Consider the following 26,970-nt stretch of genomic DNA (forward strand, 5'->3'; position numbering starts at 1 on the left):
AGACAGCAAATTGAAGAGAAGTTAGGTGGTAAAGGAAACAGAAGTGTCAAAGATAAATTTGGTCTGAGAGATTTAACAAGGGGAAACAACACAGTGCAGATGATTTTTGTAAACACAGAATTATAGGAAATCTTATTAAATTTTACGCATATCCAAATGTCATCCTGTGATCTGCTGTTTGGTTGAGCAATGGAAGTATCAGATATATTGATTTTATTTTGTTTTATTTGCTATTTGTTGGGTTAAGAATATTACATAATTGGGAATATCAGGAAAGAAGGTTTATATTTTAGTATACTGGGTTGGTTTGACTGTAAACACTTTTGTCATTACCATAATATTAGTGGCTTACTTGTGAAATTTGGTTGGGAGAAAGCCACTTTAGAGAATTGTGGATTTTAGTTTCTTTATTGACATCATCATCATCAAAGGAGGAAGCTACCATTTGCTTTATTCTGCAAAAAGTGGAACAGGTGGTTGTTGAAAATAGTTATTGAGTGCAGTCTTAAAATGAAATTTGTCTGTAAAAAAGTACATAGTAAACTAGGAAAAAAGGTTCCAGGCTTCTATTTTTATAGCTCCTGGTCAGAGAAGAAAGGGACTTTCCTTACTGTCAGTATGTAAAAACCTCAGAAGACACCGTGTGGACTGCTGAGCCCTGTGCCCATCTCTGTGTCAGGACCACGGGGACACTGCTTTAACTGGTGGCCACCCATGCCTGCTCCCCTCCAGGACTGACAGCGGGCTTTATAGTAGGGTCACATGGGGTAGTAGGGACACATGGAACGGTAGGAACCAAAACTGTTCCCTCTGTTAAACAATTTGGCCATAGGATCCTGGAGGGGAGCAGGGGACTGGCTGCTGGGCAGACTGGAACAGCAAGTATGTCCTCTGTCATTGAGAAGAGAATGGACTGAATAGTAAAGGGGGCTGGATACTTTCTTCAATGTTTGGAAAAAAACCAGTTGAAGTAGTTTCCCTGTATCTGTGGTTTTGCTTTCTACTGCCAACCAAGATCTGAAAAATATTACATGGAAAATTCTAGAAACAAGTCATAAGTTTTAAATCCTGTGTTGTTCTGAGTGGCATGAAATCTCACACTGGCCTGGCAGGACTTGAATCATCCATTTGTCCAGCCTCTTGGTGCTGTATACTCTACACACCCCTTGGTCACTCAGGCTGTCTTGTCTGGGTTACAGAATCACAGAATCTTCCTGATGCTGTATGTTCAAGTAAGTAAACCCTGATTTTGCTTACTAATGGCCGCAAAGGCAGTAGGAATGATGCTGTCAATTTGGATTTGCTGAAGAGAAGCTTAGTGGTAAAGTACTAAACTTTTAAGTGAAAAGATCAAAGTGTAGTGTGATATTTTGAGACAGAGAGAAACACCACACTCACATAACCTTTACTACAGTGTATTGTTATAATTGTTCAGTTGTTATTGTTTTAATCTGTTGTTCTGCTTAATTTGTAATATCATAGCCATGTATGTTTGGGAAAAAAACATAGTATCACAGCTATGTATGTGTAGGAGAAAACATAGTATCTACGGGATTCAATACAGTCCATACTTTGAGGCGTCTATTGGGGCCTTGGAATGGATTCCCCATGGATAAGGGAGAGGACTATAACACACCCCTGCCTCTTACCATATTTGGTTAAATAGCAAATGAATAAGTGACAGTTAAATAGGAAAGAGTAAACAATAGAAGAAAATGCAGTCAGGTTTTTTTTTTTTTTTAAATATTTTTTACAGACTTCATATTTTAGAACTGTTTTAGGTTCATAGCAAAATTGAGTAGAAGGTACAGATTTTCCCCCAAGGACATCTTGCACCAGTGGTACATTTGTTAGAATTAGTCTATAATGACACATTATCAAATGTCCATATTTACATTAATGTTTACTCAACGTACTGCTCTGTGAGATTTGATAAATATGTAATGGCATGTACCCATTATATCACATAGAGTAGCGCTGCCTCCCAAGCCTGTGCACCCACTGATCTTTTTAAGGTCACCAGTTTTGCTTTTTCCATGCTGTCACGTAGTTGGAGTCCTATAGTATGTAGCCTTTTCAAATTGCTTCTTTACATTTAAGATTCTTCACTGCCTTTTCCTGGATTGATAGCTTGTTTCTTTTTAGAAACAAGTAAGGATGTACCAGTTTGTTTATCCACTCATCTACTGAAGGACATCTTGGTTGCTTCCAAGTTTTGGCAATTATGCATAAAGCTGCTATAAAAATCCATGGTAAAGTTTTTGTATGTACATATTTTCAGCTCCTTTGGGTAAATACCGAGGAGCATGATTACTGGTCTTTATGGTGAGTATGTTTAGTGTTGGTGTTTTGTTGTTGTTGTTTGTTTTTCTTGCTGTGCTGGGGATGGAACCCAGGACCTCTCACATGCTGGGCAAACACTTTGTCACTGACCTGCAGCCTAGGCTTGTATGTTTAGTTTTGTAAGAAACTACAAAAACTCTCTTCCAAATTGGCCATACCATTTTGCATTCCCACTAGCAGAAAAATGAGATTTCCTGTTGCCCCACGTCTTCCCTCAACATTTGGTATTGTCAGTGTCTTGGATTTTGTCCATTCTAATAGGTGTGTAGTAGTGTATCACTTTTTTAATTTGCAATTCCCTAATGACATATGATGTTGAACATCTTTTTAATATATTTACTTACCATCTTCCCTGGTCAGGTATCTGTTTAGGTCTTTTGCCTGTTTTCTAAATGGGTTGTTTGTTTGCTTATTAGTTTTAAGTGTTTGGTGTATATTTTGAATATTAGCCTTTTGCAAATGTTTTCTCCCAGTCTGTGGCTTTTCTTCTCATCCTCTTGATACTCAGATGTTTTTTTTCTATCTCATTTTTTTTAAGCTTTTTGAAATATATAGGGAGACTTAAAAGCAGAGCTTGCAGACTGATGGCCTGATGGCTCGATCAAACCTGCACATGCATTAAGTTTTATATTTCTAACTTTCAAAATGACATTTTTGTTAATCATTAGCAGTAGCTGACATTTCCTGAGGGCTTACTCTGTGCTAAGTAAACAGTAAAGCCTGTGCTAAGCCCTTTCCACGCTCCTGTTGAATCCTGTAGAAACCCTCCAAGGTAGCATTGTCGCTGTCGTAAGTGTACAGTTGGAAACAGACTTTGGTAGGTGAAGGACTGGCCCCAGTATGCCCAGATAAGCGGAGTGACAAATAGATGTGATTCCAGATCATAGTTTTTAAACAACTGTATTTCAGCACAATGTTTATTGAAATGACTTGAAACAGAAAGCATACAAATGTCCAGTAAACATGGGTACAGTAGCACACACCTGTAATCCCAATGGCTCTGGAGTGTGAAGTAGGAGGATTGCAAGTTCAAAGCCAGCCTTAGCAACTTGATGAGACTTTGTCTACAATATATATAAAAAAAAGAAAAAAGGGCTGGGGATGTTGCTCTGTGGTTAAGCACCTCTGGGTTCAATCCCTGGTACCAAATAAATAAATAAAAATAAAACCCCCTCTTCATTGGTATGGAGGTTGGAGAAGGATTTTTATCATTTTTGGTGGAGTGCATTTTGAGAATATTTTTCAAAAGTATTAATTGTTCATATCCTTTCCATAGGGGTTTTACTTTTTTGGCATTGAACCCAGGGGTACCCTCAATGACTGAGCTACACACCCCCAGCCCTTTTTATTTTGCTATAGTCTTGCTAAGATACCTAGGTTGTCCTTGAGCTTGCCATCCTCCTGCCTCTGGCTCTGGAGCTGAGATTAAAGGTGTATATTACTATAAGTGGCCAGGGATTGAACTTCTGAGAATTTATTTTTAGGAAAAAAATAGAGTTGATTACATATACATGTGCTCAGTAGTGAAAATTAGAAGCAGCCTAAGTTATGGTATATTCATATTCTAGAATAATGTACAATCATTAAGAATTCATTTTTATCATATCAGGTGACATGAATAGTGATGTGGTCTGTGTTTTTCCACTGACTAAAATGATCCCTATAGCAAAGCAGTTTGTTTCAGGTGTTTGGCCCAGAGTCACTACTGGCTATATTTTGCTGTTTCAAGGAGCGGGATATATAGGTGATTTTTCTTTTTCTTATGTGTTTTTGCATACCTCTAAATTTACATTTTTCTTTTAAAGTTTTTGTAAATGTAGACAAAGTATAGGACCTCATTAAAGTCAACATGGCTTTATGCACTTCATTTTTGATGTATGTGAAAATGTATTCTTTGTGAATCAGTTTGTTTTGTTTTTTTGCTTAAGGTCTTAAATAATCCTTAGGTAATACCAGCACTTATCCAAAAGATCTCTACAGTACAGAAAAAGAAAGTGAATTGTGACAACCTTTCTCCAAGGTAAATGAAACTGTTCCAGTTTCATTATCCGTGATAATCACTATTAATAGTTAAAGTATTTTAAATATGCATTGGGAGCTTGCCCTATTTAATATAAATTATTTATTAAGCAAATAACCACATTTAATGTTTTGGACATTGGGAGTTTCTTTTTTTTTTTTTTTTTAAAGAGTAGCTTCTATTTTTTATTTTAATATTTATTTTTTAGTTTTCAACAGACACAATATCTTTGTTTGTTTGTGGTGCTGAGGATTGAACCCAGGCCGCACGCATGCCAGGCGAGCACGCTACCGCTTGAGCCACATCCGACATTGGGAGTTTCATAGGTAGGCTTTCTATAGGTGAAACCCCCCTGCTTCTTTATCACTACCCTTTCCTGGGAAGATGTGGCAACATGTTAATTGTAAATTTAGAATAGTGCCTGTTCTTAAATCCCAGCCTCTCCACCAAAAACAAATAAAAAGTATGTGATATTAGAATCGAGTGAATCAAATATATTGGTATTTTGTTAATATAGTTAAGAATATAATAGTTCTTATAGGATGAATTATTTATTTCTACTGGTATTTGGACCTTATAGGTAAGAAAGAGATTCAGCCTGTGTGTGTGTGTGTGTGTGTATGTTTGTGTGTATTTGTGTTTCTTTAGCTCAACAAATTATACGAGGGCCTTCCACTCGAGGAATAAATTCATTAACTAAGCTTCCACCAACACCCAAGATAGCTGATCTTAGTTGGGGAGGATTACCAGCCATTCTTCTTTAGGCTTCTTAACTTCACCCGGATTTGGTTAGGTCTACTCGGAGTGGTAGGGAAGTTGTTCAGAATTTTTCCTTGAAGGGGAAAGAATTATTGAATAGAAGTAGATAAAGTAACTCTTTGGTAATGATTTCTTTTCTTTTTCTCCCTTTACCTTATATTGTAATTGGTGGAAAGCAATGGCAGGGTCGGTGCTGACAGTGGCCAGGGAAAAGAAGCCAAATGGGGAAAGGACAGAGACGTCGTCAGCTAAAAACCTTCCTTCTGGGGCTGGGAACATGGCTCAGTGGTAGAGCGCTTGCCTAGCATGTGTGAGGCCCTGGGTTTGATCCCTAGCACCAAGACAAAACAAATCTATCCCTCTGAGCCATTGGTCTAAAAAATAAGGTCCAGAAATGGAGGACAACCAGCGATGTCATGTGAAAAAGAATGTTCTAAGTTTCTAGGAAAGCACATATGAATACCTCTTAAAAGGAGGGGAAAAAATGAAAATGTTGTAGTCTAGAACACGTAGATTACTCTACATTCTCTGTGCTTTTGTTCCCATGTTCTGTTTTAGGAGGGGTTTACAAAGCAAACATGACATTCTTTAAAGATGAATATGCCATTGTATAGCATTTATAAAAAATATGTGTGCTCTCTCCTTTTAAATAATTTTACATTGTCAATCATATATTTTTGCTTCCCTTGTTTTTTGTTTTCAATCTTAGAGGAGATGGTGAGAGTTATTCAGGGGCGTAAGTTTCTTGTGCCTGAGTAGAAGAGGGGGAAGGGCTTTTTCCTTTCAGCTTTGGTATTGGTGATCTTCCTATTTAGTTAGGCATGACTTTGGTCACGTGACCTCATATCCTTATCAATACTTCAGAAAATTGGACACATCATAGAAACTTTTTATAAAGCCTTTAGGGGGGTAGTTCCGTGGTAGAATGCATGCTTAGCATCCCTAACACCAAAAGAAAAGGGAGGAGTATTTTTATTTTAAAAAATTACATGTTGCCAGGCACGTTGATTTGGTAGGCGAGGCAGGAGGATTGCAGATCTGTGGCCAGCTTGGACAATTTAGCAAGACCTTGAGAAAATTTAAAAAACGGTGGTAGAGTGCTTGCCTGGCCTGTGCAGGGCTTTGGGTTTAATTCCCAGTACTGGAAAAAAAAAATTAAAAATTACATGTCCTTTGTGGATATTTACTTAGAATCCATCTTCACAGCACAGCAGACAGGTCCTTTGGCTGCATTCTGAGAAGCAAAATTGCCTCCTTAACTGTTAAGGCTATACGTGGTTCTCCGGCCAGATTGGCCCCTCCCTTAAGATCTGTTAGTGCTGCCCCACCACCTTCCATTACCTTGGATCCTGGAGGTCAGTCATCTTCCTTCTGTGACCACATAGACATATCCACAGGGCATGGATGAATGTTGCCTTCCTGAGGGAGTGGCTCTGGGCTCTGCACAGTAGGCCCTTACACTCCACGGGTTTTGTTTGCGCAGGCTCTGAAGTCATTTTTCCCCTGAGATTTCCGGTTGTGGGGTGGGGGGTTGGGTCCTGGTAAGCGATGGGGCTGCCTTTGCAGCAGCTTTTCTAAAAAGAACTGGCATGTTCCAGCACAGTTCTGTGGGACTGCACTGGGAGAGGAGAGGGCGCAGTGCTCCTGTAGAGTGTGGAAGCGACACAGCGGTGGAAGGTGACCTTGATGGTCACACATGGAGTTGGCCTGTAGAAACGGAGGCAAGTGGCCGACCACCAATGTGGAGGCTGCCACAGTGTCCTCGGGGTTGTGGGGGGAGGACCTGAGTCAAGCCGAGTGGGGCTGGGCTGGAAGCCTTTGGTTTTGGTTTTCAGTAGAAGCATTTGGAGACTTGTTAGCTCCAGAAGATAAAGAAGGGTGAGCGGGGAAGACTCTGAAGTTTTCATTTGGGGAAACAATAATTCATAGAGGAAAGTGTGATCCTGTAGGGGTAGGATGGGAGAAAGACAAGGAATTTCATTTGGTCTGTTGGGTTTGAAGTGACAGCTCAGTGGAAGTATCTAGCTGGTTGCTGAAAGTAGAGGAGCTGATGTGTGAGTGACTATTTCTTTGTTTAACTTGAATTCTGGAGCCTTCTGAAGTTGTCACTCAGCTTTCCCTGCATCCCCCTAGGGTTTGAGTTGCTTCTCCTGGTGACTCATGTGTATGAGAAAAATCAAGCAGTACAAAAGGGTGAGTCCCTGCCACTTCAGACCTCAGTCCCACCTCAGAGGAAGGTACTGCCAGCAGCTTTTGTCTATTCTGGAAATTCTTGCATATATATACACACTTGAGGATAGAAATCCCTGGAAAGGATGAGTCAGGCATTAACGGAAACTCACTGAGCGCCCTGCAGTCCGGCATACAGTGGCTCCTCAGGTGCAGGTCTGTGCGCCAGTGCTGCGTGCCCAGGTCCCCAGGTGTCCACCCTGCTCAGGCTGAGCGTAGAATCCCTTCAATGCCCCATGCTCCCAATTGTGAATTCTGTAACTTTTTAGTATGGAAGACTGGATTATTAAGAATAATTTGAAACACAAAAAAAATATTTAAAAAATGAGTTTTTTCTCCTTAAAATGTTATTTTCTTTAATGAATATTTTTTTCTTGCTATGAAGATCTATTTTTTTAAGGTAACGATGGTCATTAATATCTTCATTTTTAGAAGCAAATCTTGTCCCTCCGCAGTCAATCTCTGGATTTAACCACTGTTAATAGTTTGGAACATAGAGCTGGTTCTCTGGAGGCAAAGGGCTGCACTCACACAGGGGTGCTTGTGCACACAGTGGGTTTTTTTTTTAATCTTTGTTTTATTTATTTTTGTGTGGTACTGAGAATCAAACCCAGTGCCTCACATGTGCTAGGCAAGTGCTCTACCACTGAGCCCTAGACCCACACACAGTGGTTTTCACATGGAAAACTATAGAAGACAACAGAGCTCATGGCCATGGTCTCACTAAGCAGATGAAAAGCAGACAGATTAATGCATGCTGGTGGTTAAAAAAAAAAAAAGTGGTAATAGTATAGAAAGGTAGAACGTTAAATCTCCCTAACTTCCCAGTTCCACTGTTTGTGATATGCATAGAGAGATTCCGTGTCTCCTTTCTTGTGTGTCTCTCTCTCTCTTAATGCACATGTCCTGCTCAACATACCTTTATTGTACTCTTTATTTTTAATTTAGCATCATCTAGATCTTTGTCCACTCCATTCTTTTTCAGGGATTATTGGCTGTAAAGAGAAGGTCACTAAGTGATTTTGTGATCATTTAATTGGATCCCATCGACGGACATTGGTGCTGTTTCTAAATATTTTAGTATTTACAAATAACAAACGCTGTGGTGAATGTTTTTATACAGATATCCTTGTTCCTTCGTGGAGATGTTTCTGGAAGATCTGGTATTTGTTCTTTCTTAGCATAAGCACCTCTGGAGAGGTCATAGTAATTACACTGCCATACGAAGTATGTGACTGCCTTTTCCATGTGTCCTTTTCAAAATTGGGTGTTATTACCGTACAGGTTTCTTTTCAGGGCCGGTGGGGAGTTGTCTTGTTGTTGACAGTCATTGAGTAGAACTTTGTCAGTGTCTTCCCCTGAGCTTCATGTTGATAATTAAAGGGGACTTTTTTTAGTTAAATGCCTGGAAAATTTAACAGTGATGTGGCAGTGGCCTTGGGCAGGTTGCGGGCTGAGCAGAGTTCTCCCAGCAGCAGGGTGGCCAGCGCCTGAGTAGATGCTTGGAGGAGCACCCACCAGAATGCAGCCTCAGAGAGGCCCCGGCAGGTCCTCTGGGAGGCGGGGGCGCTTCGCTGGGCTCTGGTGCTGTGGGCCAGCAGCTCCTGGGCAGCTCACGCCCACCCTGGGCCGCCCAGCTGCATCCTGAAGTGTGAAGAGGGTGCTTCCCTTTTATACCAAAGACATTAGCCTTTGAGGGCCATTCTTGACTTCCTCCCCTCCTCATGTGCCTTCGAAAACGCGTTTCGACCGCAGAAGGCTAGCATTTCTACCTCTGTAGTAGAGCTCTCCTCCAAACAAAAAGTGGTTTTTGTTTTTTTTTTTTTCACTTCTCTGTTTTGACCAAAATTGTCCGTGAGTTGCACTTTTATAAATATGGGAACTATGTTTTGGCATCTCCTCATCACATTAATCTTGAAAATAATGTACGTTTTTAAAATATCCTTTGCCTTATACAGCAGCAGTGTATTTTCTTGCTTTTCCTTTTTAAGAGAAAAATACTGATATCCAAACAAAGGATGCTCATGTAGAAAAAACAAACCCAGTTTCTCCTGTACTTCACATTAGCCAAATGTGGGGATCTCCCACTGGACCAAGCAAGCCTCAGCTCTGCACCCGGACACTAGCTGGGGGTCCCCTCATTCAGTCAGTCCTAACTGCTTCCCTGGAGATTCCGCACATGCTCGTTGCAGGCTCTACGTGGGGTTATCGGCTTCTGACGGTCACCTCTCAGTTGGGGTCACTGTAGTAGCTTCCTTAGGTCAGTTCATTTGATAGAGCAGCTCATAGAACTCAGGGAAGTGCCCTCACTGGTTTGTTTTATAAAGGATATTTAAAAGGGTACAAATAAATAACCAGGTGATGAGATCCATCAGGTGAGGTCTGGAAGGGTTTCCAGTGCAAGAGCTTCTGTCCCTATGGAACTAGGAGTTGTCATTTTCCCCACACATGGATGTGTTTTGTATACCTTTGTGGAAGTTCACGTTTGTGTGTGTCCGTCTGTCTGCAGGCTCTCTGAACCCAGTCCTTTTAGGTTTTTATGGATGCTTGATTAAATCACTGGCCATTGGTGATCATCTCAACCTTCAGTTCCTTCCCCTTCCCTTGAGGAAAGTGGGTGGGGCTGGAAGTCCCAACTCTAACTCTCTAACCCTGCCTTAGTCCTTCTGGTGACCAGCCTCAATCCTAAAGCTACCTAGGTGCCACCAAACATCAGTCAGCTCACTAGCATATTAAAAAACTGTGCTTTAGAGATTCCAAGGATTTTAGGAGTTGTATACCAGGAAGGGGGGGCACGTTTGTTCAGCTCACAGAAGAACAGTATTTTAAAACTTTGTATGAGAAACCAGGAAGCTGAGTGTGTGCTGCTCAATACTTGCTGTTAGAAGTAACAAGGTGCCAAAAGAAATCAAACACTTGCTCCGAAGTTGGTGGGCAAGACAAAGCCTGGCAGAAGGGCGGTTACAGAACCTGGCCAGCAGGTGCGCCTGGGCGAGAGGTCATCTGCTTATATCTCCGCTTTTATCTCTAACCTAACGTAGGGCTGCCCTTCACTCTGATTGGAGGAGTTCGGGGTTACAATCTAGGCAATTGGCTAATTTTAGAATTAGGGCGGGCAAAAGGGAAAGGCTACAATTGGATCCAATTAAGGCTGAATACTAGATTCTGAAAATGAACCTCCAGACTTTCTGTTTTTCACACTATTTTAATAATTAATCTTACTGAGTTTTGATCCAAACATAGGAAAAAGTGAAGGTTTCTCTGTGTAGTTGGATGATTACAGAGGCTTAAAGTTGCATTAACGTGAAAGCAAGCTTACAAAGTGTCTTTAGTTTCCTCCCTTTGTTCAGGCATTTCGGCACTTGAAGGTCTACCAGGGGTAAAGGGGGCATTGAAAAACAATTGCATTCCTACCACATTTTTTTAATACTTTTTTACCCAGTCCATGGAACCCCACAGAAATTTTAAAAATCAGTACTGGAAGTTGATTACCTACATGTACCAAGATTTCTTTCTTTCTTTTTTTAGTTTACTACTGGGGATTGAACCCACAGGCACTTTACCGCTGAGCCGTATCCCCAGCCCTTTTTATTTTATTTTTAGATAGACAAAATACCTTTATTTTATTTATTTATTTTCATGTGGTGCTGAGGATTGAACCCAGGGCCTCATAGGTTCTAGGCGAGCGCTCTGCCACTGAGCTGCAGCCCAGCCCCCCCTTTTTATTTTATTATGAGACCTTCTTACCAAGTTGCTGAGTTGAACATGGGATCATCCTGCCTCAGCCTTCTGAGTTGCTGGGCATCATAGGCATGCACCCCCACATCTGGCCTGAGATTTCTTATTTATCTGAGGTACATACTCTCCATATCTACCCTTTCACACATGGCTGGTTAGACATAGGGAGCGGTGAGGTGGTGATTGGTGTGGTCGGATGATCCTGAGGCCTGGCTGGCTTCCGCTTTCTCCTTATTCCTCCTTCCCCTTTCTAATACAGCAGGTCTTCATCAATAAAAGAAATGCAACAGCCCATAGAACCATATTTCCTTAAATAGCAAGATGGTTGCATGGAATATTAAATATTTAGGGTAGTCCTGTTTTAAGAGCTTATCTTATAAACATATAGTAATTAGCATGTTAATAAACCTAGAATCCCTGTGATGAAACGCAAATATTAGGATCTTCTCTTAACTTTCCCCCTAATTCAGAAATCCCTTTTATGGACCTTTGTTTGCCTCAGGTCCTCCCTCGGGCAGCACTGGGGACTGCACTGTCTTGTTAGTGCCTTCCGTTCTGGGCAGCCGTGGTCCCTGGAAAGCTCCCCTCTGTCTGTCTGTCGGAAACCTGCTTGTGGTGGATCAGTGCAGAACATATTCATTGCACTCTCCACAAAGTGCTTTAGACAGCTTTTGTTTTCACTGTTGAAAGGCAAGGGTCGTATTTGACAAACCCATTTCCCCCTAAGCATTCAGTAATGTTTACAAAATGAATTATCGTGCATTTCCTAGGACTTGAACTTAGCTGGTGTTTGGGCTAGGTACCTGTCACCTAGGTTTGAGTTAGAAAACGGACAATGCAGTCAAATTTAGGTGTTTGCACTGGTTAGAATGCAAATGTTCTATAGAGATCTTCTTAGAACTACAAGTAAACTCTGATAATTCGTAGCAAACACCTAATGAGCCAAGAAGCACCCACCTGCTCGGCTCCGTGTTCGTGGTCTTGGCATCGCCATCATGCTGTGCTGAAGAGAGCCCAGGCTGTGCACCTTCCTGCGACTCTCAGCTGTTGCCTGTAAGAGAATGTAATAAAACCTGGGAATTTAAACAAACACAGACCCTCAAACACTAGAAGTTTAAAGGTCCTGTGGGACCCAGAAACAGCAAGGAAAAGCAGAACTCTGCTAGGGTGGCTTCTGAATTCACCCTCTGACCTCTGGAGTTTTAAAGTCCAGGTTGATGCAGAATTTCACGGCAAACAGGCAAATGCTTTCAGTACATCATTCCTTGCAGCCCGAAAAGACTCCTGCTTGCCAGCCCTGCTGTACCTGAGCATACGGGGGCTGCAAACACAAAATGCATAGTCACCTGTCCAAGGGAACCCAGCTGCCTGCACGCAGAACTCATGTCTACGGCTTAAGTTTTTGACTCTGTCTAAAAAAAAAGAATAGAAAGAGGCAGGAACTGTCAATTGCTTAATCAGTCACATTTTTATAAAGTCATCAGTGTTCCATGTGTCAAGAGTTATGTCCAGCGGAGGGTGGGACACAGATATTTTTTACTTCCTCAAACCATTTTGATCTTGAAGCTTCCTGCTCTGGAGCCGGGATGGGCCTCGGTTGCAGGCTCCAGCTCCCACCACCTGCAGGCAGCCCCATCCTGTGTGGTGGCTCTGAGGGAAGCCATGAAGGGCTTCTCTAGGCATCCCTTCAGTCCGTCCCTTTCCTCCCCCCCCCCCCAGGTAGCCCCGCAGTCTCAGCACCTCGGGAGCAGTGCTCTTCTCCCTCTTGGCACCGACTCCTTCCACTCATTGCCAGCCCCGTTTGTCCTTTTGTCCTGACCATTGCTTGCTTGGTCCCTGCATCTCCTGCCGCCTGTGTGTGTGAGGTTTCTGCAGCCCCCTCCTCCATCCTTGGGGCTGTCCTCTTGAACCCGTCGTCACTTAGGACCTGTTCTCCTCGCCACAGTCTCATCCCTTTTCTGATGCATGGTTGCAGAGTTGCCAGTCTAAAAACCACTGTGTTTTTGCAATCCTTCTAGTCCCTCAGAAACACTGGAACAGCCCCCGTGCCACAGGGAAAAGCCTGAGCCGCTGTTTTGGTTTGTTTGGGCTTCAGATTGAACCCAGGGCCTTGCTGGGCTAGGCGGGCACTCCACCCTGAGCTGCCCCCAGCGCACCAGGTGCTGTCCGTAGTCTGCCGTGCCAGAGCCTGCCTGCCCGCCTGCCTTCCCAGGAGTCTCCATCCTCCCCCACAGCCCTTGCCCTTGGCTCACTGCCTTGAGCGTCACCGTCTCTGGAAGCCCGGGCCCCTTCATGGGGCCATTCTTTTCAAGACGCGGCTGATGTCCACTGGTTGTCTCAGTCATTGGATGCTTCATCCACGAGGAGACGAGCATGGCCGGCAGAGCAGGAGGGGCAGCCCCCCAGGCAGGACGCTCGCTTCCCTCCCCCAGCTTCGGCAGCTGGATGGCAAGTTTGCAGGCCGAGAGCGGGGCCTGCTCTGGTGGTTCCCCTTCTTTAAAGTCACCAGCAGCCAGCAAGGGTTCTACACAGGAAGTTTTTATTTTATTTAATTATTTTGGCTTTTTGATTAAATTCTGTACATTTCGATTTTACCTAAGATGAGATATAACATTAAAATTAAGGTAAAAATCAATGACTGTAAGGTCATCAACTGAATTATCTTGTAAGGTTTAATTAGAGAAAATTACTTAAGAAACTGTTCTCTCATTAGATTGGCCTGCTCATATTTTTTCTGCTTTTCTCTTCAGTCTGCATGAAGAAATCAGTGATTTTTATGAATACATGTCTCCGAGGCCCGAGGAGGAGAAGATGCGGATGGAGGTGGTGAGCAGGATCGAGAGTGTGATCAAGGAGCTCTGGCCCAGCGCTGACGTGAGTCCCCCATGGGGCCACTGGGGCTTAGGGTAGGGTCCCTGTCCTCGGGTGGAAGCTTACCTGTTGGCATCTCAGGCAAAGACCCCCACGTACAGTGTGAGTGCTTTTGTAAGAGTTAAGGTCTAATTAAATTTTAAAGGCAAATAATTTTCAGCCTTTAAAATTTGGGGCTTGGTAATTATGTTCATTGACTCAGATGCCTGCCTTAATTTTTTTTCCTTTGGTGCTAGTTAGTAACTACTAAAGGAGAACTAAATTTAGGAATCATTAAGTGTAAGGAGAAGACAAGTGTAACCTTATTATAGTAATTTGTTATTGCATGTGATTTATTAAAACCTCATTGCTATTTTGTTCCAACCTGCCAGCATAAACATTGTAATTGTTTATAGATGAATGAAAAGGTCATGTAGGAATTTGTCACTTGAAGTTCTTTTTTTGGGGGAGTGCATAGCCCAGGTCTGTCCCCCCACCCCCTCATGATACTAAGGATTGAACTCAAGGAGCACTTTACCCCTGAGCTACATCACCAGCCCTTTTAATTTTTTTAAGTTTTGAGACAGGGTCTCCTTAAGTTGTCCAAGCTAGCCTCCAGCCTCAGCCTCCCAAGTCTCTGGGATTACAGGCATGTGCCGCCATGCCTGGCCCTGCCGCTCGTGAAATTGGTATCTTTGTCCCACATCTGTCCCCACTCAGCAAAATATTTGCCCAGGATTTCTTCTTTACTTATTTGTGTTTTTTGTTATTGATATTAAGTTAATACTTTACTCTGTAGGACTTAAGAACTTAGTCCACAATTTTGTACCTTAAAAAAAGTAATTTATGGGCTGGGATCGTGGCTCAGTGGTAGAGCGCTTGCCTCACATGTGCAAGGCACTGGGTTTGATTCTCAGCACTACATATAACCAAATGAATAAAATAAAGGCCCATCAACCCCCCCAAAAAATTTTTTTTAAAAGTAATTTATGTTATTTTTTAAATCTAGCATAAGAATCCCTTATGTTAATGTCATTTAGCAAAACAAAAGAGTTTTAAGTACAACACTGTAGGTAAAGGGAAGACACTAGTGTTTTATTGAGCAGCTACTATATGCAGCATTATTACTTCTTCTTGTATGATCTGACTCTCAGCTGGGCTGATTCTGCTCCCCAGGGGCCTTTGGCAGTGTCTAGACATTTTTGGTTATCACAACTTGGGAGGCACTACTGACATCTAGTGGGTAGAGACCAGAGAGGCAGCTCAACATACCACAGCTGAGGTTGAGAAACCCTGATCTGAATTGAGCCTTATCCTTCTGAGGTGGCAGATTTTATCGTTGACATTTTGTTGTTTGAGGGTGTTTTTTTTTTTTTTCTAAACCCCCACTTCAGTACTGGGAATCTAACCCAGGGCCTTACACATTCTAGGCAAGCACTCTACCACTGAGCTACACACCCAGCCCTTTTTAAAGTTTTATTTTGAGACAGGGTCTTGCTAAGTTACCTAGCTTGACCTCAGACTTTTGGGCCTCCTGCTTTTGCCTCCTAAGTACCTAGGATTACAGGTGTGCACCACTGTGCCTAGCCCTTTTCATTTATTTACTTATTTAATTTTTTTTTTCCCCCAGAGAGGAACATGAGGCTATGGCTGACTTCCCAGGTCTATCTCACCTCAGAGGCAGAGCTTCTTTTTCCCCTGTTTATCCTGTATTGCAGTTATATGCATATGTATACCTGCCTGAGTTCCACCATTCTCCATAAGTTGAGATAGAATGCGCCCAGGTTTTCGGCCACAGCGCAGATTTTTCTCTGTGGAGAGGTCTGTAAGCCAGTGCTTGTCTTGTACTTGGAGTAGTCTGACTAATAGTGATCTATGAGAAAACTCCTGCTTAGAGAACAAAAATTAAGGATTTGTGATTGTGCTTGAATTATAAGGGAACATAGTGACCTGAATATTGCTTTTGAAATGTTTGGTCTATATGTTTCATATTTGAACCTGATATATTTAAATTGTATTCTGAATGTCTGCCTGTGAGGTACAGAGTCCCTACTTTTTGAAGTGTGGTTAGAAAAAAAATGCTTTTGTAGTACTAAAAAGTACCAGTAGAGGGTAGCCAAGACCTGCACGACTCCACAACTTGGTGCCATAGCTGATACCTTAATGTACTTCTTTTTCTGTTCCAGGTCCAGATATTTGGAAGTTTTAAAACTGGCCTGTATTTACCTACTAGGTTAGTATGTTTGTGAAGCTTTCAAGGGATTATACATTTTTATAGAGTATGTGCATTTTGTCTATTGCATGTGTGAGAATAGAACAAGACAGTGAGATATATGAAATAGAAATTCATTTACCTGGATTTACATTACCTTAAAGTAGAATGTTACTTCAGATCATCTTATCCAGACTGAAATGATACAGAGAAATGTAAAAGGGAACATGTAGCAGTAGAATCAATTAGTTACTAGTTTTAGAATTTGACTACCCTGCAGAGAATTGCCCAGCCCCAGGACCTCTCCACTGTAGTAGTGTCATGATTATAGTGTGGAACTGGATATACTATGTGAGGTCTCTCTTTTTTCAGTGAAGAAATCATGCAGCTAGATGTGGTTTCAGCATCCTGACCCAGACAACAAGGCTACAAAACTCTGAGGAAGTCTTGGCCCCTTTAGGACCCTTGTTCCATTTCAGTCTTTTCTAAGGAGGGCTCTCTTGACTCGTAGCCTGGGAGGACCCCTTTTTGAGAATGGTGATATTTCTCTGAAGCAGTGTGTCCTTGCTCTCTTAAGAATTAAAAGACATGGTCTTTACCAAGGAAAACATTCTATAGTGTTGTGTGTCTGGGGATTGAACCCATGAGCACCCTACCACCAAGTCATGTTTCCACCTCTTTCTACTTTATTTTGAGACAGGGTCTTGCTAAATTGCCTAGGCTGGTTTCAGACTTGCAATTCTCCTGCTTCGGCCTCCCAGGTAGCTGGAGTTATAGGAGTAGGCCAGTGCACCTGGCTATTCCATTGTGTCTTTTGATTGAGCTTGATTTGGTTCACTTTCTCCCAACTCTTAAAATGTGCTAAAGTGGGAATATCCTAGCCATTTTCATTCTTTCCAATGCTGTCCTTGCCCTACACAAGCTGTACGTAAAACATTCAAATTCAAGGTCTTTAGTATTTTTCCTTATTTAAGCTCTAAGCTTCAGCAAAAGCCAAAAAGTCATTCCAAATTATTGAATTTTAGGAATAGGTAGTACATTTCATAATTCAGATTTAGAAAAGGCACACTCCTGCTTCTGCCCAGGTTCTCTTTGGAACATCCCTGATACCAGTTTCTTAAATGCCCTTCCAGAGACATTTGTGTGTTTACACAAACAGTACAAGCCAGACACTGCTCTTCAACTTGTTTGTTGTTGTTATTTATTTTTGGGGTTACTGGGGATTGAACTCGGGGGCACTCAACCACTGAGCCTCATCCCCAGCCCTGTTTTGTATTTCATTTAGAGACAGGGTCTCACTGAGTTGCTTAGGGCCTCACTTTTACTGAGGCCACACTTGTGACCCTCCTTTCTCAGCGTCTCAAAAGCTGCTGGGATTATAGGCGCGTGCCACCATGCCTGGCTGCATTTAATATGTTTTAAGTCACAGTTAATCTCATCTAGATAGCTAAGTCTTTAGGACCAGAAACCTTTATAAAAAAGAAACATTAACTAGCATTTTTGAGTTTTACTTCTTTCAAAATCACCATTCCTGAGGCCTGTGTTCTGTGCAGGGATTGAAACCCATCATCGCCACACTTGGTCTTCATTGGGCAGAAAGGGACGTGGAGTCTAGGAGTCTGGGAGTGTGATCTGATGTAAAACAGGCACTGTTTCTTGCTTCCTCAACTCTTTCGCATGTGTTCTCTGTGTTTAGTGACATCGATCTTGTGGTGTTTGGGAAGTGGGAAAACCTACCCCTCTGGACCCTGGAGGAAGCCCTTCGGAAACATAAAGTTGCAGATGAGGATTCGGTGAAAGTTCTAGACAAAGCGACTGTAAGTTCTTCACACCTCTGTTTGTTGACATGAAGCTTCAGTGTTTGTGAACACAGTCGGACTGTGAGTCAGTGGTTTTTTGATTTTTTGAATGTCTCGCTGCTTGTACATGAACAGTGTTCTGTTTGTGAAACAAGTTGCCTTACTCTGGCTACGCATTTAAGAAATAACCCTACGTCTTCATACATAATACTATAGAGTTTTTTAAAAGTATAATAAAAATGTGGATTTCTGTTAAGCAGTTTATAGTCACACAGATGTTGCCATTCTATTGTGTCGTTGAAAAATGTATATGCTTGACGTTTTCTAAATCAGATTATATTTTAACCTCAGCTGGAGAGACCATTAAAGAACTTTCATGGAAACTCAAATGTAGAAACAAATATATCTGTGTTAGAATTTTTTTTTTTTTTTTTTTGGTTTTTGCCTACTAGGTTTTCTTTGATCATAGTTTTCATCGAAAAAGTTAATTTGGAGACCCAATTCTGTATACAAGTTTGCTGGCCCAAGTTTTCTCTTTTGCAGTACTGGGGAGTAAATCCAAGGATGCTCTATCTCTGAGCTACACCCCCAGACTGACTTGAATTTGTAGTCCTCCTGCCTCAGCCTCTGAGTTTGCCGGGCCTGGCCCAAGTTTTCTAACGCATGGGGAAAATGGTATTATTTTGAGAGCTCATAATACCTCACATAAGTCATCTGATCAGTTTTTATTTGAGAATAACCCTTACATTTTATATTCTTTTCCTGTTAGGTGGCTTTATGGGCTATTTGTGTATGACTGAAGAACCTAGTGGTTTTCTGATGAGAAATAGTTTGGTGATATGAAATGTTTGGATAATTTTTAATCTTATAGTTAGTTGGAAATTGTTCTCCAAAGTATATATAATATTGAGATTTTATATGATTTCAAAATTCTCAGTGCAACTATATGCCAGTTAATATAACTATATGAATTGATGTGGTATTACGCATAATGGCACATACCTGTAATTCCAGCTGCTCAGGAGACTGAGGCAGGAACATCAAAAGTTTGAGGCCAGGCTGGGTAGCTTAGTAAGACCCTGTCTCATAATAAAATGTAAAAAAAAGGCTAGGGATGTAGCTCTGCGGTAGAACACGTGCCTAGCCCGTGCAAAGCTCTGGGTTCAATTGCCAGTAGCTGAGGCAAGAGGGTTGTAAGTTCAAGGCAAGCCTATCTTATCCCGTCTCAAGATACAATTTAGAAAGAGGGGTTGGGCTCAGTAGTAGAGTGACCCTGGCTTTAACTCACCCCCCCCAGTACCACACACACAAAATAGGTGTATCTCAAAAACAGTCACTATTACACACCTTAAATATATGCAGTAAATAATAAATTAATAACTAAAGTTGGATACCAAAACACATTCTTAATATATATATTGTATAAGTTAATTGCTGAATATATACTGTAAAGTATCTGTAGAAGTTAATTGTGGTGCATAGTGTTCAGAACACTCAGTGTTTTGTGTCTTCTTGAGAAGGGTAGACACCAACCATTCCCTGGTTTTGTCTTTTAATTTGGGTCTAGAATTTCAACCTTTGCTTGTTCTCTTTCCAGGTACCTATTATTAAATTAACAGATTCTTTTACTGAAGTGAAAGTTGATATCAGCTTTAATGTCCAGAATGGCGTGAGAGCAGCAGACCTCATCAAAGATTTTACCAAGGTCAGAGGCTCTGTCGTGTCTGTATGATGAAACTGTCAGGAAATGTAAATGTAATTTTTTCTGTTGTGGTTGTGGTGTTGTATTCTGCTGTTCTTTGCCAAACCCCCAGCCCCCGCCCCGCCATTGCTGGGAGTGGCCACCGGCCCAAGCGTGCTAGGTGAGTGCTACTCTTAGCCCAGCCCAAGCTGTTTTTATATGTGTGTTGCTGACAAATGTTTTTCCCTTTTCTGTGTGCCTGTTTTGCTTTCCTTGAATCTGCTTGTAATGATCTGTAATTATAATGTGACCTCAAGTAAGAATTAAGGGTTTAGAATGCTTTTGAAGAAATACTGTGCTCTGGATCCTTACGCATAGGGACGTGAGGGCTGAGATCATGCTGCATGATTGACGGCTGTCAGTTTTTAATCTCAGATTTTAGATTAAGAACCTCCCTAGGGAGTCTTTTCTCTGTTTTAATTTCCAAGTCACCTCTAAGGTGGTGCCTACAGTTTTCCTTACTTTATCTTGAAGTAATTATAACTTGTTCGTGTTTTGTTATTTTCTTTCAAAATAGGGAAGAATTTGCAACATTGTCCTCAGAACATTTTATATACTTAGCCATCAGCTGGAAACTTTATAAACCTGGATCTACCCTGATGTCAACCATAATGTTTACAAATGCTTATTTCTCTCTCTCTGTCTCTCCTTTTTTCCTTCTTATTTTGTGGTACTGAGACTTTAACTAAATTGCCAAGTCTGGCTCCGAACTTGTGATTTTCGTGCCGTAGCCTCCCAAGTCATTGGGATTTTGGTTTATTTCTCCATGTTTTTGTTGTTCTTTTTCATACTTGCTATTTTGATGATTTGGAAAAGTATAAACTTTTAACTTTCTTAAGGAACCTGTTGTGTTCACTGTAGAAAGTCCATAACAAAGATAAAAGTAAAGCTGGGCGAGACATCTCACCTATAATCCCAGCAATTTGGGAGGCTAAGACAGGAGATTTGATAAGTTCAAGACCAGCCTCCACAACTTAGTGAGACCTTGTCTCAAAATAAAAAGGACCCCCCCAAAAAAGGCAAAAATAAAACAAAAAGGACTGGGGATGTAGCTCTGTAATTTAGCACCCTGAGTTTATTTCCCAGTACCAAAAACAAGAACCCAAAGCAAAAAACAAAGAATAAAGAAGGGGATAGAAATTTCTCTAATAGGAATGGCATCTTTCCATATGTTTGGCCTGCTTTATTGCCCTCCGTGTCCTAGGCGAGGGCCTGGCTTGTAGAGAGCACTGTATAGTGCGTGAGCCGGAGACGGCCTCGCTGCTCTGCATCTTCACCAGCTCTCACGTGCCGTTCCCTGTGGAGTGGACAGGAGAGCTCACTGGCCACAGGGAAACAGCAGCAAGGCTGTTCCTGCTCTAGGGTTGTAACAGAATGATTTTAAGGACCTTTAAACCGCCATAGATGGTTTCACAGTAGTTCTTAGAAAAGTAGTCCTTTCAAATTCCACTGATTTGGTGCTTTAAGATGTCGAGAGACTTTGTTCTTGTACTATTTCTGTTATGTGTTCAGAAATGAATATTATGTTCATGGTCATAGTGAGCATCATCAAATGTATACTGTTAGTGTTTCCATCTTTAGTGGGTACATGGGTGCCATTATTTATGTTACTGTGTTTTAGTTTTTAATGGCTTACTTTTTTAAAAAATTGCTTAACTTTAAAACAGAAACTTAAGTATATTGTATATCTCTACCAAATTTTATAATGTAAGGACCAGTTGTTTATGCCCCTGCTAGTTGCCAAGAGCTATTACTGATACAGAATTCATTGAAAATATTATTTTATTTATTTTTCAGAAATATCCTGTATTGCCATACTTGGTTTTAGTATTGAAACAATTCTTATTACAGAGGGACCTTAATGAAGTATTTACAGGTGGAATTGGTTCTTATAGTCTCTTTTTAATGGCAGTCAGTTTCCTTCAGGTAAGTCACATGGGTGTGCTGTGCGAGTGTACAAATAAAAAATAAGTCAGCTGAGAAGACATTTCAGGAAAAAATTTAAATCAAGCTTTATTTGAATGCTTTTCTTGATTACTTATGACTTTTCCCTTAAACTGGACCTTTTATAATTTAGCAGATAAGTATTTAAAAATTCCCGGGGAGAGTATTTGTTGTTTTCAATCCCATATGTTGTAATAGCTCTGAGACTTTTCGCTGCGGTGTTTGCCATGCAGAGGTGTAGTCTGGTTTCCATAACTGCAAACGATAGGACACATGCCAAAAATAAGGATGCCTTCCACGCACCTGATCTAGTTTAGCTGGGGTGGAGACCTGCTCTGTGGGTGGATGAGTTAGAGTTGAGTCGGGTGCGTCTGTGTGGTGCTGCTACCAGCCGCAGGCTCTGCTGTGAGTCACAGTGACCTCCCCAGTGTGGGGAGGGGCACGCAGCCTTGTCAGCCTCCTGGGGCAGAATTCAGCCTGGCAAATTGTACCCCACCAGTTTTGCGCCCATGGGATTGTTTTATAGTGTTGTCTGTGACAGCAGTTCAGCCATTTATTACTGTATTTGTTGACTTTTATGTTAAACCCAAATTATAATAATACTGCTTACAAAAATTAGGATGTCGACCCCTCCCTGATAATTGAGAGAAAATTCAAAATAATTTCTTCCTTTTTTTTTTTTTTTCTTTTCTCTTTTTAGTTACATCCCAGGGAAGATGCTTGCATCCCCAATACAAACTATGGTGTTCTCTTAATAGAATTTTTTGAATTATATGGACGACACTTCAATTATTTAAAGACTGGCATCCGGATAAAGGATGGTGGTTCATATGTGGCCAAAGATGAAGTACAGAAAAATATGCTGGATGGCTACCGGCCATCAATGCTTTATATTGAAGACCCTTTACAACCAGGTATTAAAATTAGGTAAATTTGTGGGTGTTCAGAGAGAGGGCATTGTCAGGCATTGTGTGCTCTTAGCCTTTCTGTGGATGCCAAATGCAGGATGACGTCTGTTGTCATTTTTTTCCCCAAAATATTTTATCAGCAAACATACTGAAATAAACAGAACACCCCCCTAGTGAAACACCTTGCAGACTTCAGATGACTGGGGATGGAATCCTTTTGACCCTTGAAACCCAGGACCTGTAGGGGTTCCCTGTTGGGTAGGGGTGTGCAGCTCCAGTTTGGCAGCCATGTTTCCTTTTCTTGGTTCTTCCTGCTGGTGACTGCAGCAGCTCTCGGCCAGGACAGTAAGGACGATTGTGATGTCCTCAGAGGCACGAGCTTGGTGGTAGTACACCTCCAGGCTCATGGTTCAGGGAGACTGTCTTTTGGACTACTGCTTTTTCTCTTCAGTTTTGCGTAATCCCCTATGCTTTTTCCAGTTTTGCGTTGGCTTAAAAGTGAACAAAAAATAATTGGTTATATTTGTTTGCTTTTATCTTACTTTTTCTAGGCAATATCTTTTCCTGATGCAATTGTAGAATATTTAGATTCTGCATTATTGGGTTTTAGTGGAAGTGTTTTAGTCATTTGCTTGAATTTGCAACTTTGAATATATGAGTCAGGAAAAGGAATGAAGAGCTACTATAATTGCCTAAGAGCCCTTTTATGGTTTATTGAGGTGTTCTATAAACATTAATAGTTCTATGTGTTTGTTTATTGAGGAAATACAGAATGGAAGCCTTCTCCGCACAAAGTAAGCTGGGCATGGTGGTGCATGCCTATAATCCCAGCGACTCTGGAGGCTGAGGCAGGAGGATAGCAAATTCAAAGCCAGCCTCAGCAATTTATTGAGGCCCTAGGACCTTAGTGAGACCCTGTTTCAAAATGAAAAGTAAAAAGGGCTGGAGATGTGGCTCAGTGGTTAAACACCCCTAGTTTCCTTCCCTTGTACCCCCCCCCCAAAAAAAATTTTTTTCCCCCCCAGTAAGACAGAGCTTCCTTTTTAGGACCTCACAATTTAGCATGAGAAATATGTACATAGCTAGTAAAACCCCCAAACCCACAAGTATTTCTGTTTTAGCTTGGTTTCACTCCTAGGGGAGAATAGGCAGCTCTTTCTTTTGCTTGCATTACTCTTTGCAGGTATGAGAGGAGAGTCCTTCTTGGACACTTTATTCATCATGATAAAGGACAGACTCCATGTTCAGAGATTTGGGAACTATGGGAGCAACTGACAACTCAGTTTCTGGGTGGAGTTGTGTAGCTGGATAACTGTTGCCCTTGCCCTCCCCAAAGTAGGCTGGCCAACGTTTGATTCACATGAAGCAGTAGTCAAGCTTACTACTTTTCATATTCATTTCTTTTAAAGGTAATGATGTTGGAAGGAGTTCGTATGGGGCCATGCAAGTGAAACAGGCCTTTGATTATGCCTACGTTGTTTTGAGTCATGCTGTATCGCCAATAGCAAAGTACTATCCTAACAACGAAACAGAGAGGTAAAAGTTTAACTCAGATCAGCCCATTGTGTCAAAATTGGTTGTGACTTCTTATTTTCAAATTAATGTACCCCCCCTTTTTTTTTTCAAACACATGCAGTATATTAGGTAGAATAATTAGAGTAACGGATGAAGTCGCCACATACAGAGATTGGATATCAAAACAGTGGGGCTTGCAGAACAGGCCTGAGCCTTCGTGTAATGGTAAGAATGTTTTCATTGATTGATTGACTGAGTCTTAGAGGTTTTTCTGTGTTGTGTGTTTTTAATGGGTAGAAACGTTTTCCAATCTTTTGCCACTCTTTCAGGAAATGGTGTTACCTTGATAGTAGATACTCAGCAGTTAGATAAATGTAATAATAATCTGTCTGAAGAAAATGAAGCCCTTGGAAAATGTAGAAGTAAAACTTCGGAATCTCTTAGTAAACACTCTTCAAACTCTTCATCAGGTCCAGTGTCCTCCTCTTCTGCCACGCAGTCCAGCTCTAGTGACGTTGTAAGTATAAAAGATTTGGCCCTTGGAAACTTCAGTGCTTACGTGTTCTCTGACATCGGGTTCACTCTGACCAGAGGGCTAAGGCTGCTTCCTTTTCTGTTACTGGGAAATTTTAGCAACTTTCACACTCAACCTTTTTCTCAACCTTTTTTATACGTAGAACAAAAGAGAATTTTAGTGAAGTCTCTGTATCCACCATTAGATTCTACCATTAACATTTGGGGGGCAGGCATTGTGGATTATTGAACTCAGGGGCACTAGACCACTGAGCCACATCCCCAGCCTTATTTTTTATATTATTTAGAGACGGGATCTCATTGAGTTTATTAGCACCTCACTTTTGCTGAGGCTGGCTTTGAACTCGCAATCCTCCTGCCTCAGCCTCCCAAGCCACTGGAATTACAGGTGTGCGCCACCACACCCGGCAGATTCCACCATTAACATCTGACTTGCTATCATAGACCTACATCCATCCATCCTGCTATCCACTAATTGGTCTTATTCTTTGATCTATCTGAAAGCAGATTACAGGCCTCTGTATGCTTCTTTCAAACTTATGTAATGTATATTTATTAAGTAGACATTTAAGTTGTAGTTTTTTCTTTGCTATAAAATTGACATAAAGGGAATCCATAATTGCACTGAATTTTTATCAAATGCATTCACATTTGTAACCCTAAATACTAACAAGGTATAAAACGTTGCCACCACCCCAGGGAGACACTTGCTAATCAGCCCGCAATCCTACCCTCAGAGGGAACCACTACTATGGTTTTTCTAATACCATAGATTAGTTTTGCTTGTTCCATAATTTCATATAAATGAAATCATGCAACATACACTCTTTTTTGTAAGGCTTCTTTCATGTAGAATAATGTTTTTGAGCTTCCTGATTGGATTTTTAAAGAAGGAGATATGATTTACACTTCATAAATTTTACCACTTAAAATTAAATGTATAAATTCAGCGTTTTTAAATATATTCACAATGTTATACAGCCATCACCAGTCTCTAGTTGAAGAATATTTTCTTCACCCCAGAAAGAACCTCTGTACTGTTGGTAGTTCCTCCTAATTCCTCTTTCCCAGCCTCTAATATTTTATCTCTGTCCTGTTTGACTTTTAAGTGTCAATTACATCAAAGTTAATTTTCTTTAACAAGGTGAATTTAAATTTACTTCACATTTAAAATGGATTTACCTATTATTTGAATTTTGATATTATTAGGAGTGTGAAAAAAAGAAATGTAAAAACGTAGGGGACGTTAATTTTATGTTGTGACCGATGACCACATGTCTTCATGGAGACCTACCTGTTTGTGTGCAGATTCTCTGTGCCTTGCTGGATCCCGGAGCAGTGCTCTGGAGGGCAGAATGCTGAGCTAGACACCTCAGACACGGGCATGAGGGGATTGAGGACAGGAGCAGAGACAACCTTGAGATGGAGCGTTAGGGACTGAGACACCGTGACTGAAATGCTGGGCAGTGCTCCAGGGTGAAGGGCAAGACAGTCATGACCCAGTCAGTCCAGGATCAGACGGGGCTGAGCCTGCTCCTGTGGTAGGGCTGCACCCCCAGCACACTGGGTTGGAGGAATCTGTCATCATGGACTCTTAATTCACCATCTTGTATTTAATTGAAGATATTGAGCCAGAACTGGGACCTAGGTCCCTTGCTCCTTACCATGCTCTTTCCCCAGGGTACCATGACACATTTCCTGTAGGTAAAAACTCACTCAGATCCACTGCAACCTCTGTGAGCTCCTTCACAGACTGTTAACAAATCTGATGTGGGCAGTGAACTTGACGATATAGGAAGTCCTGTGGCAAACTGAGTCACTCTAAAATATTGGGAGGAAAACTTAATCACTTCATTTTGTAAGTTCCTCATTGTACCTCCTTAACTCCCGAATGTTTCAGTTTATTCTGATGAGTACGTGGCTGAAATTGTTCTCATTTCTGAATATTGAGTACGTACATTACTATTTCATCACATTATAACCTGTGTGGCTTGTGTTAGGATTCTGATGCGACACCATGCAAAACCCCGAAACAGCTGCTTTGCCGGCCGTCTACTGGGAACCGAGTAGGGTCACAAGATGTGTCCTTGGAGTCCTCTCAGGCAGTTGGGAAAATGCAGAGCACCCAAACCACTAACACATCCAACAGTACCAACAAATCCCAGGTGTGTGGAATTTGTGTTTTCAATTGTTTGTGTCCAATACAGAGTAGTTAGAATTTCTTTTGTGTGAATAATGGTTATCCTGGGTTTGAAACTCTGGGTTAAAGAGAAAACCTGTTTTGTTCCGAGAGATTCCAAAGCATGGTGATATTTCTAGTAATGGGACATTCTGAGGCCATTTATGAGACATTGTAGCATCCATCTTGGTGGGAACCT

The 26,970-nt window shown here is 41.4% G+C and overlaps 1 protein-coding gene across 2 annotated transcripts in view; it reads left to right on the plus strand.

Annotated features, from left to right (window-relative positions):
- Tent4b (terminal nucleotidyltransferase 4B) overlaps positions 1-26,970 on the plus strand; it is a 62,797-nt gene that overhangs the window by 32,064 nt on the left and 3,763 nt on the right. The window contains exons 2-11 of one of the 2 annotated variants that reach the window (XM_027939144.2): positions 13,840-13,963; positions 16,126-16,172; positions 17,848-17,968; positions 19,548-19,655; positions 21,489-21,617; positions 22,336-22,549; positions 23,953-24,079; positions 24,180-24,283; positions 24,388-24,575; positions 26,593-26,757. In XM_027939144.2, the coding sequence (XP_027794945.1) occupies positions 13,840-13,963; positions 16,126-16,172; positions 17,848-17,968; positions 19,548-19,655; positions 21,489-21,617; positions 22,336-22,549; positions 23,953-24,079; positions 24,180-24,283; positions 24,388-24,575; positions 26,593-26,757 (1,327 nt within the window). The remainder of the gene's footprint in view (positions 1-13,839; positions 13,964-16,125; positions 16,173-17,847; positions 17,969-19,547; positions 19,656-21,488; positions 21,618-22,335; positions 22,550-23,952; positions 24,080-24,179; positions 24,284-24,387; positions 24,576-26,592; positions 26,758-26,970) is intronic. The other variant, XM_027939145.2, reaches the window with a different exon arrangement.

This window comes from Marmota flaviventris, chromosome 18 (genome assembly GCF_047511675.1).
Source record: "Marmota flaviventris isolate mMarFla1 chromosome 18, mMarFla1.hap1, whole genome shotgun sequence".
Lineage (NCBI taxonomy): Eukaryota > Metazoa > Chordata > Mammalia > Rodentia > Sciuridae > Marmota > Marmota flaviventris.